Source organism: Heteronotia binoei, chromosome 5 (genome assembly GCF_032191835.1).
Source record: "Heteronotia binoei isolate CCM8104 ecotype False Entrance Well chromosome 5, APGP_CSIRO_Hbin_v1, whole genome shotgun sequence".
NCBI lineage: Eukaryota > Metazoa > Chordata > Lepidosauria > Squamata > Gekkonidae > Heteronotia > Heteronotia binoei.
In genome coordinates this window covers 14,317,124-14,331,498 of record NC_083227.1, presented here as the reverse complement: position 1 = coordinate 14,331,498, position 14,375 = coordinate 14,317,124, and the positions used below count along the sequence as shown (strand labels likewise).

Below are 14,375 nucleotides of genomic sequence, written 5' to 3'. Positions count from 1 at the left end.
TATTTCTCGCCTTGCAAACCCTACCAGGGTTGCTCTAAGTCTTGAGAACTCGACAGCACTCTTCAGCACCACCAAGATGCCGAGAAACTTTCAGAGTTTTAGCGCACCAAAATGCTGACTTTCAAGGATCCATCTGAGTGGAAATCTACATCTCATGGGGAAAGCTCTCTGGAATTTGAGATATTTGCAGATCTGCTGTTTTATAGTACATGCCTGATGTCATTTGTTCTCAACCAGGTGTTTTTAGCTTGTGAATTGTAAGAGCCAGTTTGGGGTACTGGTTAAGTGCACAGACTCTTATCGAGGAGAACCAGCTTTGATTCCCCACTCCTCCACTTGCGCCTGCTGGAATGGCCTTGAGTAAGCCATAGCTCTGGCAGAGCTTGTCCTTGAAAGGGCAGCTGCTGTGAAAGCCCTCTCCAGCCCCACCCACCTCACAGGGTGTCTGTTGTGGGGGAGGAAGGGAAAGGAGATTGTAGACCGCTCTGAGCCTCTGTCCTTGAAAGGGCAGCTGCTGTGAGAGCCCTCTCCAGCCCCACCCACCTCACAGGGTGTCTGTTGTGGGGGAAGAAGATAAAGGAGATTGTGAGCCACTCTGAGATTCAGAGTATAGGGCAGATATATATCCAACTTCTTCTTCTTTCAAAAGCCCAGAATCATTTGGTGTTCTGGGTACTCTGAGTATGTGATAAACCCATGTTGGCTGTAGAAGAAAAGTAGTAGGAGGAGGAGGAGACGTAGATTGGATTTATACCCTGTCTTTCACTTAGAGTCTTCGAGCAGCTTACAATCTCCTTTCCCCGAGAGAGCTCTGAGTGAGAACTGCTCTTGAGATGAGAGAACTGTGGCTTGCCTAAGGTGACACAGCAGTTGCAGGTGGAGGAGTGAGGAATCACACCCGGTTCTCCCAGATAAGAGTCTCCATTCCAATGTCACCCCAGAGTTGGAAACGACTGGTGCTTGCTCCATATTTTTATCCAATCCCCTCTTGAAGCTGGCTATGCTTGTAGCCACCACCACTTCCTGTGGCAGTGAATTCCACATGTTAATCACCCTTTGGGTGAAGAAGTACTTTCTTTTATCCGTTTTAACCTGACTGCTCAGCAATTTCATCGAATGCCCATGAGTTCTTGTATTGTGAGAAAGGGAGAAAAGGACTTCTTTCTCTGCTTTCTCCATCCCATGCATCATCTTGTAAACCTCTATCATGTCACCCCGCAGTCGACGTTTCTCCAAACTAAAGAGTCCCAAGCGTTTTAACCTTTCTTCATAGAGAAAGTGTTCCAAACCTTTAATCATTCTAGTTGCCCTTTTCAGCACTTCTTCCAGTGCTATAATATCTTTTTTGAGGTGCGGTGACCAGAATTGTACACAGTATTCCAAATGAGACCACACCATCGATTTATACAGAGGCATTATGATACTGGCTGATTTGTTTTCAATTCCCTTCCTAATAATTCCCAGCACGGCGTTGGCCTTTTTTATTGCAATCGCACACTGTCTTGACATTTTCAGCGAGTTATCTACCACGACCCCAAGATCTCTCTCTTGGTCAGTCTCTGCCAGTTCACACCCCATCACCTTGTATTTGAAGCTGGGATTCTTGGCCCCAATGTGCATTACTTTGTAATACATCACTTGAAGAAGTTGAAAACCCAAACTCATTTGATATTCTGGTTACTCTGAGGTTGTGCCAAACCCATGTTGGCTGAAGAAGGAGGAGAAGATTGGATTTATACCCTGCCTTTCGCTTGGAGTGAAAGGCCCGCGGCTCTCCTTTCTAGCATCGGGTTGCTTTTCGCTGATGGGGGGCAGCATATGCTAATGAGTTATGCTAATTAGCTCCACCATCAATTTTTCTACAACACGACCCCTGCCATAAACTATCTAAAAATATCACAGGGGATATCATCAGACACCTTGGTGAAATCCAGGTATACTGTATCATCAACACGACCTGATCTACTGAGCTAGCAACATAATTCAAAATTGTGGTACTGGGGTGCTTTTTTTTTTTTACTAATCCCAAATCGATATGTTTGGTTGGGGAGTAAAACAGGGATTTTTGGGAAAGCCATAGAAGAAGAGCTTGGATTTATACCCTGCCCTTCACTTAGAATCTCAGAGGCTTACAATCTCCTTTCCTTCCTTCCTTTCAGAGTTGCTCTGCTCAACTAAAGGCTGAGTTTCTATCAGAGCTCTCTCACCCCCCCCCCCCCACCTCAGGAGAGCCAGTTTGGTGTAGTGGTTAGGTGTGCAGACTCTTATCTGGGAGAACCGGGTTTGATTCCCCACTCCTCCACTTGCACCTGCTGGCATGGTCTTGGGTCAGCCATAGCTCTTGCAAGAGTTGTCCTTGAAAGGGCAGCTGCCGTGAAAGCCCCAGAGGACAATAATTTATGCAGTTGCTCACAACATTAATGCCAGGAGCTCACAAAGTAGAATTTTTGCTCACAAGACTCTGCTTGATTCAGGAATTATTGCCTTAATTTTAATTTGGAATCCATCTTGACCTCTCTTCTTGAATAGAGAATGGTTAACACAGGGGTGTCGAACTCATTTCTTATGAGGGCTGGATCTGATATAAATGAGACCTTGGTGGGCTGGACAATGTTCGGTCAGACCATATGTGTACCTATTTAAAGGACACAAACACAATTAAAGATTTTGTTAAAAACTTAAACCATGCTTAAAATATTAGCACTCACTGCTCTTAAAGGCGCTTTCTTTGTATTTCTCCCATGGGATCCCGGGAACTGGGCGAAGGAAGCCCTGGCTCTTTCCTTCCTTCCCCAGGGGACCAGGAGTGGGAGGAGGCTCAGCCAATAGAAGGAATTGAGAGAGTCTGGGAAAGCAAGCTCTTCCTTCCCCCTCCTTCCCAAGGGCGGGGCCTCAGCCAATGGAGAAAATAGAGGCTTTGCTCCGTAACTCCTGTGCGATTGAGCAAGCCTGGCACAGCAAGCTGTGATGCAGAAGGAAGCAAGAGAGAGGGAGAAGGAAGCCAGTTCCTCAGGAGCCTGATAGGAGCCCTCCGATGGCCTGATTCAGCCTCCAGGCCAGAGGTTTGACACCCCTGGATTAACATGTCTTTTTGTTGTTGTTCAGTCGCACAGTCGAGTCTGACTCTTTGCGACCCCATGGACCAAGTCACACCAGGCCCTCCTGTCTTCCACCATCCTCTGAAGTCTGCTCAAATTCATGTTTGTTACATCAGTAACGCTGTCCAGCCATCACCTCTTTTGCCGTCCCCTTCTTCTTTTGCCTTCTGTCTTTCCCAGCATCAGGATCTTCTCCAGGGAGCGACCCCTTCTCATTGGGTGGCCAAAGTATTGGAGCTAGGTACATCTATATAGCTCAAAATCCTTCCGTGATATTTTATTATATGTATGTAAGTATCTGTGCTCGCTTATAACTTGTTTCCATAAGATTAATTAATTGTATATGCATATTGATATTGATAATTACTTGTTTACTTCAAAATTCATAAATATATTACATGGAAGTCTTTAAAGTAGCACCTAATTCCTGTTTACGTTTGCTGCACCTGCTTCATACAGCAACCCACCTGGGAATTGAATGTCTCAGGTTTTTGCTTTGATGAAGTTCTTCCCTCAGCAAGCTTCAGGCCAAGCCCTTTGCCCGCTGGCTGACCTGCGTCAAAGTGGTGTCAAAGTGTGGAATCCCTTTAGGGAATTCTTTAAAAACATATTTTCTCTAGCCTCTCGCCTCCCCCGTGACGCCACGCCTTGTAGCATCTGAGGTCCAGCAGAGGTGATTTCCTTATAACGATCCGTGAAGATGATTTCTTCTCTCCAAAGCTCGAGGGATTTTTTTGCCAGAGGTCACAGAAGCCAAGAAATCATCAACATCAGAACGAAGACGGCACGATTTATTTTGCACAGTTGAAGTAAATTGGTGCGCAACTTTGGGCAAAACGTTAAAAGTGAGAAATAAATCGAAACAAAACAAATGTGTTTATTACAAAGCGCACTGAAGCTCTACTTTAAAAACACATTCCGCCCTTGAAGCAGTGAATATTTGACCTAACAAGTCCGGAATCTATAGCAGAGGTCCCCAACCCCCAGTCTGTAGACCGGTCCCAGTCTGTGGCCTGTTAGCAATCGGGCCATGAGTTGCATAATTATTTCATTATATATTACAATAGAAGAAGAAGACATTGGATTTATATCCCGCTCTCCACTCTGAATCTCAGAGAGGCTTACAATCTCCTATATCAGGGGTGGCCAACGGTAGCTCTCCAGATGTTTTTTTTTGCCTACAACTCCCATCAGCCCCAGCCAGCATGGCTGATGGCTGGGGCTGATGGGAGTTGTAGGCAAAAAACATCTGGAGAGCTACCGTTGGCCACCCCTGCCCTAAATCTTCCTCCCCCACAACAGACACCCTGTGAGGCGGGTGGGGCTGAGAGAGCTCTCCCAGAAGCTGCCCTTTCAAGGACAACTCTGCGAGAGCTATGGCTTACCCAAGGCCATTCCAGCAGCTGCAAGTGGAGGAGCGGGGGAATCGAACCCGGTTCTCCCAGATAAGAGTCTGCACACTTAACCGCTACACCAAACTAATAGAAATAAAGTGCACAGTTGTGTCATCCTGAAACCATTGTGCACCCCCGCAACCCTGCTCCGTGGAAAAATTGTATTCTACAAAACTGGTCCCTGGTGCCAAAAAGGTTGGGGACCGCTGATTTATAGGTCATGTTACAATTTGGTATCTCTCAGTTAAGAGCTTTGAACCAATAGAGCAGGACAAACAATTCAATATCTCTATTCAATTCAATAGCCTTGAACCACACGAAAACAGGACCAAACGTGTTACAGCTTCCAAGGCCTTCCTCAGCGGTCAAATCATTGTGTTATTGTATACATGCACACTATGACAACAAGTGTTAGCGTCTAGACAGCTTGATTATAGGGCATTCCGAATATTCTGTGTGGCAAGAGAATTAAGGTTGTACGAAAAGTTTTCTTAAAGCATTTAAGCGCACATGTCCAGGTAATGCAGATTCAATGCTCCCTCTAAGCGATGGAGTCTTGTGAGCAAAAATTCTGCTTTGTGAGCATCAAAGTTGTGAGCAAGCAATCTGGCATAAATTAGTTTGCTCTGAGGCCATCCTTCCTGAGCTAAGACAAATATGTGTGAGCCGGAGGCTAAAAAAATGGTGAGCTTGCTCACACTAACTCAGCTTAGAAGGAACACTGAGCAGATTCAATAACTCCTCCTGACCATGGCCATCTTCTTATCTACAGGAACCCGCAGTGGCTCACAATACAAACACAATAAAATGCAATAGAACAACGTTTGGATCCAGTGACACCTGCAAGACCAACAAAAGTTTTTTTTTTCAAGGTATGTGTTTTAAAGTTGCCACTGGACTCAAATTTTGTTCTACTGCTTCAAACCAGGCCAGCAGGGCTACCCGCCTGCATCTAACAATAAAATACACAAAAAAACCACAAATTAAAACTAACAGATAAAAATCGAAGGCAGACAACTAAAAACTAATTCAACACCATTGTAAGTAAAACTGTCTTTAGCTACCTCCTAAAAGTTGCGAGTAAGGGGGTCAGAGGCACCTCTCTGAGCCTTATTCCACAATCATGGGGCTACCACTGAAAAGGCCCTGTCTTGTGTATCCACCAGATGAGCTTCTTTGGTTGATGGAATAGTCAAGAAGGCGTTTTCCTGTGATCTTATTTCCTTGAAGAAATGTAAAGGAAAAAGATGTTCCCTCAGATACCCCGGTCCCAAGCAATGTAGGGCTTTAAAGGTCAAAACCAACGCCTTTAAATCATGCTGCTGTAGGCTGTAGTTTTCTATATCATTTCCCAGACTGCTCTCTATTTTCCACACTTCCATATTGCTTTTCCAAACAGAGTCAACATTATGGCCGCAGATCACGGACACCTGATGATGTTTAAGGAGACAGCTGGTGCTGAGTGTGGGGTCCCAGGGTCCTTTTGTCCTCTTTGAATAGCCATGTCCAAAGAGCAGCTGTGTAGTCACTTGTCTTCAGCTGGAAGAAATGCTGGAACTCAGTCACTGTCAAGGGTTACAAGAAAGAAAGGGGGCTGCTTTCAGGTTGTAACTGAGACTGAATTCTCACCCACTGCATGTGTTAATAACTCAGATAAGATTATCTTCTCCCCAATGACTTTTCAATGTGCTTCCACTTCCCCCCCCCCCCGCCCATATGCATTTCTTGGGGTTGCCAACTTCAGGTGGGGCCTGGAGATCTCCCAGAATTACAACACATGAATATATGAAGCTGACATATTGAGTCAGACCTCTGGTTTGTCAAAGTCAGTATTGTCTACTAGCACTGGCAGCAGCTCTCAGGATGAGGCCTTTCATACCTGTTCCTTTTGACTGGAGATTCTGGGGACCAGGGCTTTTTGTGTAGCAGGAACTCCTTTGCATATCAGGCCTCATACCCCTGATGTAGCCAACCCTCCAAAAGCTCACAGGGCTCTACGTACAGGGTCTCCTGTAAGCTCTTGGGAGGATTGGCTACATCAGGGGTGCGTGGCCTAATATGCAAAGGAGTTCCTGCTACACAAAAGGCCCTGCTTCTATCCCAACATCACTGATGATGACTGAAAACATACCTCGATTCTGGTAAAACTGTAGAATATGTCAAGAATCTTAAAGTCTCAAAGACTTCAGGGGACTTTCCATAAGTTGAGCATTGATATGGTTCCTCCCCTGTGTGGATTCTTTGATGAGAAGTAAGGTGTGAGCTCTGACGGAATTTCTTTCCACAGGCTGGGCATGAATATGGTTTCTCCCCGGTGTGGATTCTTTGATGGGAAGTGAGGCTGTCCTTCTGACTGAAGCTCTTTCCACACTCTGGGCACTTATACGGCTTTTCCCCAGTGTGGATTCTTTGATGGGAAGTCAGGCGTGAATTGTCAGTGTAGCATTTTCCACACCCTGAGCATTTGTATGGCTTCTCCCCTGTGTGGATTCTTTGATGCGAGGTAAGGTATGAGCTGCTACGAAAGCCCTTTCCACACTCTGAGCATTTATATGGTTTCTCTCCTGTGTGGATTCTTTGATGAGAAACAAGGCTTGAATTATGACTAAAGCTCTTTCCACACTCAGAGCATTTATATGGTTTCTCCCCAGTGTGGATTCTTTGGTGGGACTTAAGTTCTGACCTCCATACAAAGTCCTTCCCACAGTATGAACATTTATATGGTTTCTCCCCCGAGTGAATTCTTTGATGGGATGTAAGGTGTGAGTTGCGATGGTAACTCTTCCCACACTCTAAGCATTTATATGGTTTCTCTCCTGTGTGGATTCTTTGATGGGACGTGAGACTATCCTTCTGGGTGAAACCCCTTCCACACTCTAAACATTTATATGGTTTTTCCCCTGTGTGGGTTCTTCGATGATAAGTGAGGCGTGAACTGCAATTGAAGCTCTTTCCACACTCTGAGCATTTATATGGTTTCTCCCCAGTGTGCGTTCTTTGATGGTAGGTTAGAGTCTCCTTATGAGTGAAGCTCTTTCCACAGTCAGAGCATTTGTATGGTTTCTCCCCAGTGTGGACTCTTTGATGGGAAGTAAGGCTCTCTTTATGACTGAAGTTCTTTCCACACTCAGAGCACCGATATGGTTTGTCCCCTGTGTGGATTCTGTGATGGTTAGTAAGGCTGGTCTTCTTCCTAAAATTCTTTCCACACTCTAAGCATTGATATGGTTTCTCTCCTGTGTGGGTCCTTTCATGGGAAGTGAGTTGTCCCTTCTGAATGAAGCACTTACCACAGTCTGAGCATTTATACGGTTTCTCCCCAGTGTGGATTCTTTGATGCATAGTGAGGCTTTGCTTACAGGTGAAGCTCTTTCCACACGCCGAACACTTATACGGTCGTACCCCAGTGTGAATTCTTTGATGGGATGTAAAGTTCGAGTACCGATTGAAGCTCTTCCCACACTCTGAACATTTATGTGGCTTATTATCTGAGTCCACCCTTTCCTGTAAAATAAGATTGTTGTTCGGACTCCAGCTGTTCCTATACTCTGACGACAGTTGCTCCCTATTTCTTATTCTTTGAGAGGCACCAAGGTTTGATATACCAAATGGGATTTTTGAACATTCAGGGAATTTATTCCCTGTGTTTCCCCTACGGCTCTCTTTTTGGACTGGAATTTCATGGAAATTGGAACATTCAGAAGCAGTAGGATTCTTCCTCCTGTGCAGTTGGGCTTCAGATTTCCTTCTCTGCTGTTTCCTCCCTTTCTTGGTCTCCCTCTCTGTTGAAATAAGGAGAAACCAAATGAGGGATTCAGTTGGCTAGCCGTGTTGGTCTGAAGCTGTGTTGGTCTGAAGCAACAGAACAAAGTTTGAGTCCAGCGGTACCTTTAAGACCAGCCAAGTTTTATTCTGGGAATAGGTTTTCACATGCACGAACACTTGTGGATGCACGTGAAAGCTTATACCCAGAATAAAACTTGGTTGGTCCCAAAGGTTTCATTGGACTCAAACTTTGTTCCTAATGAGGGAGAAACTGAGCTTGCCATCTGTGAATTATCCTAGAATCTATTTTGCCCAATGATGGACATCCTAAACCAGGAGTGGCCAAACTTGCTTAATGTAAGAGCTACGTAGAATAAACGACAAATGTTTGAGAGCTGCAAGACATGAACACCAGATGTTTGAGAGCCACAAGATAGGTGGAAGGAAGGAAGGGAGGGAAGGAGGGAGGGAAGGAAGGAAGGAAGGAAGGAAGGAAGGAAGGAAGGAAGGAAGGAAGGAAGGAAGGAAGGAAGGAAGGAAGGAAGGAAGGAAGGAAGGAAGGAAGGAAGGAAGAGAAGGAAGGGAACGGAGGGAGGGAGGGAAAATAGAGAAGGAAGGGGGGAGGGAGGGAAGGGAGGGAGGAAGGAAGGAAGGAAGGGAGGGAGGGAGGGAGGGAGGGAGGGAGGGCTTCTCTTATGTTCTTATGTGACACAGAGTGTTGGGCTGGATGGGCAATTGGCCTGATCCAACAGGGCTTCTCTTATGTTCTTATGTGACACAGAGTGTTGGGCTGGATGAGCCATTGACCTGATCCAACAGGACTTCTCTTATGTTTTTACGTGACACAGAGTGTTGGACTGGATGGGCCATTGACCTGATCCAACATGGCTTCGCTTATGTTCTTATGTGACACAGAGTGTTGGACTGGATGAGCCATTGGCCTGATGCAACATGGCTTCTCCTATGTTCTTAAGTGACACAGAGTGTTGGACTGGATGGGCCATTGACCTGATCCAACATGGCTTCGCTTATGTTCTTGTGTGACACAGAGTGTTGGACTGGATGGGCCATTGGCCTGATCCAACAGGGCTTCTCTTATGTTCTTATGTGACACAGAGTGTTGGACTGGATGGGCCATTGGCCTGATCCAACATGGCTTCTCTTATGGTCTTATAAAAAAGATCACGGAAGACTGGCTACCTTAGGGGTGTGTGGCCTAAAATGCATAGGAGCTCCTGCTAGAATTCCAACCCTGCTTCTGAGACACAGAAGAGGAATAGGAAACCCCCCTCTAAGAGGAGCAATCCAGGAGTCAGCACTGAACACAAAAATACATAAAGCTGCTTTTTTGGTAGTGGGAACTCCTTTGCATATTAGGCTGCACCCCACACCCCCGATGTAGTCCATCCTCCAAGAGTTTATGGGGCTCTTCTTACAGGGCATACTACTTCCAGAGCTTTTCTCTCTTTTTTTGGTAGCAGGAACTCCTTTGCCTGTTAGGCCACACCCTGATGTAGCCCATCCTCCTGAAGCTTACAGTAGGCCCTGTACTAAGAGCCCTGTAAGCTCTTGGAAGACTGGCTACATCAGGGGTGTGAAACCCAATATGCAAAGAAGTTCCTGCTACAAAGAAAGCCACTATTGGTCAAGAAAAGGCTAAGAGGAAGGCATACCCAGAGAGGTCAGGTTCCAGTAGTTCTCTTCCATGACCTCCCGGTGCAGAGCCCGTTGGCCCGGATCCAGCAGAGCCCACTCCTCTTCTGAGAAGCACACGGCCACATCCTCAAAGGTCACCAAATCCTGAAAGAAGGAAACATTTTGTTCCTACAGATAATGCATGCCATGGTCTCATCAGAGAATGAAGGGGAGGGGAGCATTCTCCTGCAGAATTCTTTGGAGGCACCTGAGATGTTCCCAGCCTTTCTCCCCTAGGATCACTTCCCTACTGTAAAGTCTGCCAAGCAATGCTCAGATAGCCTTCTACTGTATAAGGAAGCTTTATTTTTTACGAAACACATTTTATTTTATTTCCTTTTGGTACAGTATCATAGAATATCTTACTGAACAGGATATAATCCCCACTAATTTATTTTAGTGAGAGCCAGTCTGGTGTAGTGGTTAAGTGCATGGACTCTTCTCTGGGAGAACTGGGTTTGATTCCCCACTCCTCCACTTGCAGCTGCTGGCATGGCCTTGGGTCAGCCACAGTTCTTGTAGGAGTTGTCCTTGAAAGGGCAGCTGCTGTGAGAGCCCTCTCAGCCCCACCCACCTCACAGGGTGTCTGTTGTGGGGGGGGAAGGGAAAGGAGATTGTAGGCCAGTCTGAGCCTCTGTCCTTGAAAGGGCAGCTGCTGGGAGAGCCCTCTCCAGCCCCACCCACCTCACAGGGTGTCTGTTGTGGGGGAGGAAGGGAAAGGAGATTGTAGGCCCCTCTGAGCCTCTGTCTTTGAAAGGGCATCTGCTGTGAGAGCCCTCTCAGCCCCACCCACCTCACAGGGTGTCTGTTGTGGGGGAGGAAGGGCGAGGAGATTATAGGCCGCTCTGAGCCTCTGTCCTTGAAAGGGCAGCTGCTGTGAGAGCCCTCTCAGCCCCACCCACCTCACAGGGTGTCTGTGGGGGAGGAAGGGAAAGGAGATTGTAGGCCACTCTGAGCCTCTGTCCTTGAAAAGGCAGCTGCTGTGAGAGCCCTCTCAGCCCCACCCACCTCACAGGGTGTCTGTTGTGGGGAAGGAAGGGCGAGGAGATTATAGGCCGCTCTGAGCCTCTGTCCTTGAAAGGGCAGCTGCTGGGAGAGCCCTCTCCAGCCCCACCCACCTCACAGGGTGTCTGTGGGGGAGGAAGGGAAAGGAGATTGTAGGCCACTCTGAGCCTCTGTCCTTGAAAGGGCGGCTGCTGTGAGAGCCCTCTCAGCCCCACCCACCTCACAGGGTGTCTGTTGTGGTGAAGGAAGGGAAAGGAGATTGTGAGCTGCTCTGAGACTCTTCGGAGTGGAGGGAGGATATAAATCCAATATCTTCTTCTCCTCTTAACATCAACATTTTACAAGCTAGTCCCCGTCTACCATAAGCATGCTAGGGGAGGGATGGTAGCTCAGTGGTAGAGCATCTATTTGGGAAGCAGAAGGTTCCAGGTTCAATCCCCGGCATCTCCAAAAAAGGGTCCAGGCAAATTGGTGTGAAAAATCTCAGCTTGAGACCCTGGAGAGCCGCTGCCAGTCTGAGTAGACAACGCTGACTTTGATAGACCAAGGGTCTAATTCAGTAGAAGACAGCTTCGTATGTTCAAGAAAAAAAATACTGCTCTTATCTACAGCAGGCCTGTAGCCACAGGGGGACCTGTGGGGGCACTGCTCCCTGACATCCAGGCAGGTCAACCTGCCCCGACTTCCAGGGGACCTCCAGCATGCAGTCTGCTTTTTGCATTTTCTCTTTGCCATGGCTGAGCCGACGAAGCGTCATCAGTTGCAGCCAGAGCAAGGAGAGCTGAGCAGGGCACATTTCACGGTGGCAGCAAAAGCGACAGGTAGAGAAGAAGGAGGTAGAGGAAGCCATGTGCAATGGGCTGGGGAGAATGGATAGAGCTGCCGGCTGCAAAGTGCCAGGATGGGAGAGAGGAAGAACCCCTCCACTCCCGTGAGCACGCAAGTTGCAGTCCCTTCTTCGCTCCGAAGTTTTAGGGTCGGCTGCCTCAATTTGGTCACATTCTGAGCCTCCAGCTTTTGCCCCCTACCCCAGGAACTTCTGAGAAGCGTCAAGCCCCGCAGTGCATGGGAAAGGGGGCCCCCTGACTTTTTAAAAAGCCCCCCCCCCGACTTGTAAAATCCTGGCTACGGCCCTGATCTACAGATGCTGAAGGCTGCTGGGTCCCATCACCAGATGGTGGGGAAAAGCGGGGCGAGGGAGGAGGGAGGTGTTTTCAGGATTCAAGGAGACAGGGAGGGGGAGGAAGAAGGAGGGATGGATTCTCAGGGAGGAAAGGAGTCTCGGCTCTTTTCAAGGACGCACTGACAACAAGCAAGGATGGTTACCAGGAGGAAGCCACGGCAGGAGATCACACAAAGCTTCCATCACCTACCTCAGCTGGCTGCACAGATGAGCATTTGGCTCTTCCACAGAGAGGAGGAGGCCCAGAACAACCAGGCAGTGCCCTTCCACCACCTGTCAGCGAGAGAAGAGAGGGTGGGAAGCTATTGATGGTGATGGTGATCAGCTGCCTGGCTGATAGGGTTGCCAAGTCCAGTTCAAGAAATATCTGGGGACTTTGGGGGCGGAGCCAGGAGACTTTGGAAGTGGAGCCAGGAGCAAGGTTGAGACAAGCACAATTGAACTCCAAAGGGAGTTCTCTGGCCATCACATTTAAAGGAACAGCACACCTTTTTAAATGCCTTTCTTCCATAGGAAATAATGAAGGATAGGGGCACCTTCCTTGGGGGCTCAAAGAATTGGACCCCCTGATCCAATCTTTTTGAAACTTGGAGGGTACTTTGGGGAGAGGCACTAGATGCTATATTGAAAATCTGGTGCATCTACCTCAAAAAACAGCTCCCCCAGAGCCCTAGATACTCACGGATCAATTCTCCATTATTCTCTATAAGAATAAATCTCCACAGGGAATAATGGAGTGTCCAGCAGACATTTCCTTCCCCTCCCCACGCTTTCTGATGACCCTGAAATGAGAGAAGGGCCTCCAAGCCGGGGGATCCCCTGCCCTCACCTGGGGATTGGCAACCCTAATGCCGGAAGATCAGAACGAAACAACAAAGCAACGGTGTAGCCAAAGCAAATCACTTGGTATCTTAAAAAAAGTTTTCTTGAATAACTTTCTATACAAAAGCGTCCTATGCAGAAGCACCAAAAGGCACCGCATAAATAGTCTCCGAGTCCAAAAGTGTGTGAAAAACCCACTAAGGTGTGGTCAGACCGAAGCTGTTCCGAACATGAACGGAGCGGTGAAACGTATTCAGAGGACGTCTGTGACACGGCGTGCTGCCGCACTCCTTCTCCCTCCTCTCCACCTTCCAAAGCAAGAAGATGAAGGGGGACCCCTGAATAATTAATGAATACCCCTATAATAATAAATGAAAATATGTTTTTGCCTTCAAAAGAGAATGTCTGACGCCATGTTTGAAGCAGCTGTTCGTTAGAAGCAGATAGTCTCAGTGGGTGCGGATTGAAGGTTGTAAAGTAGATAACAAAGAGGCCTCAGAGAAGCTTCCTGCTAAAGCTGATAACGCATGAAGACAGGACGTATGGAAGAATACTAGAAATTACAGGAAGGTGGGGCATGTTGAGTTAGATAAGCCTGGGGGCCTGCCTGCTTGTTTGGGGTGTGAATAAAAAAGGTCTGAATGAGAATAACTTTGTCAGTTTGGAGGCTTATGGCTGGCTAAGTTCTGCCTTGATAGCAAAGTAAAAATCGTTTCAACACAGTGATAAGTGCGGACCTCGTTATTTCTCTCCTTCAAAGATGAGTACGTAGAAGATCTTGATGCGTTCATCGGTTTTGCTCGCTGCGTGTTTCGAGCAACCGCCCAAAGGCAGTTCCGGCTTTTTCAAGAGCAAATCAACGACAACATCCTCTGTACTGCATTAAGGAAAACATCTCTACAATGGCTCACGCTCAAGGGCACTTGTTCGAAACGCACAGCAAGCCAAGGCGACGTGAAAGAAGAAGAAGAAGCTGGGAATGTGGAGAGGAAGGAACAGTCCTTTGCATACTGTGCTCAGAATGGAATCCCCTCACCTCTTCTACTGCAGGGGTGGCCAACGGTAGCTCTCCAGATGTTTTTTTGCCTACAACGCTCATCAGCCCCAGCCATCAGCCATGCTGGCTGGGGCTGATGGGAGTTGTAGGCAAAAAACATCTGTAGAGCTACTGTTGGCCACCCCTGTTCTACTGTGTTCTGCTTTATTGTTGTTGGCTGAAGACCAGGCCCTGATTCCTACTTTTGGAGTAGGGTTGCCAAGTCCAATTCAAGAGATATCTGGGGATTTTGGGGGTGCAGCCTGGTGATTTTGGGGGTGCAGCCTGGTGATTTTGGGGGTGGATCCAGGAGAGATTGGAGAGTGGAGCCAGGAGCAAGGTTGTGACAAGCATAACTGAACTCCAAAGGGAGTTCT

The 14,375-nt window shown here is 47.4% G+C and overlaps 1 protein-coding gene across 1 annotated transcript; it reads right to left on the bottom strand.

Moving 5' to 3' along the window:
* Positions 1-6,597: 6,597 nt before the first annotated feature.
* Positions 6,598-12,408, bottom strand: LOC132571096 (zinc finger protein OZF-like). The gene is made up of 3 exons (XM_060237772.1): positions 12,331-12,408; positions 9,931-10,057; positions 6,598-8,274 (listed from the first exon to the last, which is right to left on the bottom strand). The coding sequence occupies exons 2-3, from the start codon at positions 9,962-9,964 to the stop codon at positions 6,599-6,601; spliced, it is 1,710 nt and encodes a 569-aa protein (XP_060093755.1). The 5' UTR covers positions 9,965-10,057; positions 12,331-12,408; the 3' UTR covers position 6,598.
* Positions 12,409-14,375: the final 1,967 nt, after the last annotated feature.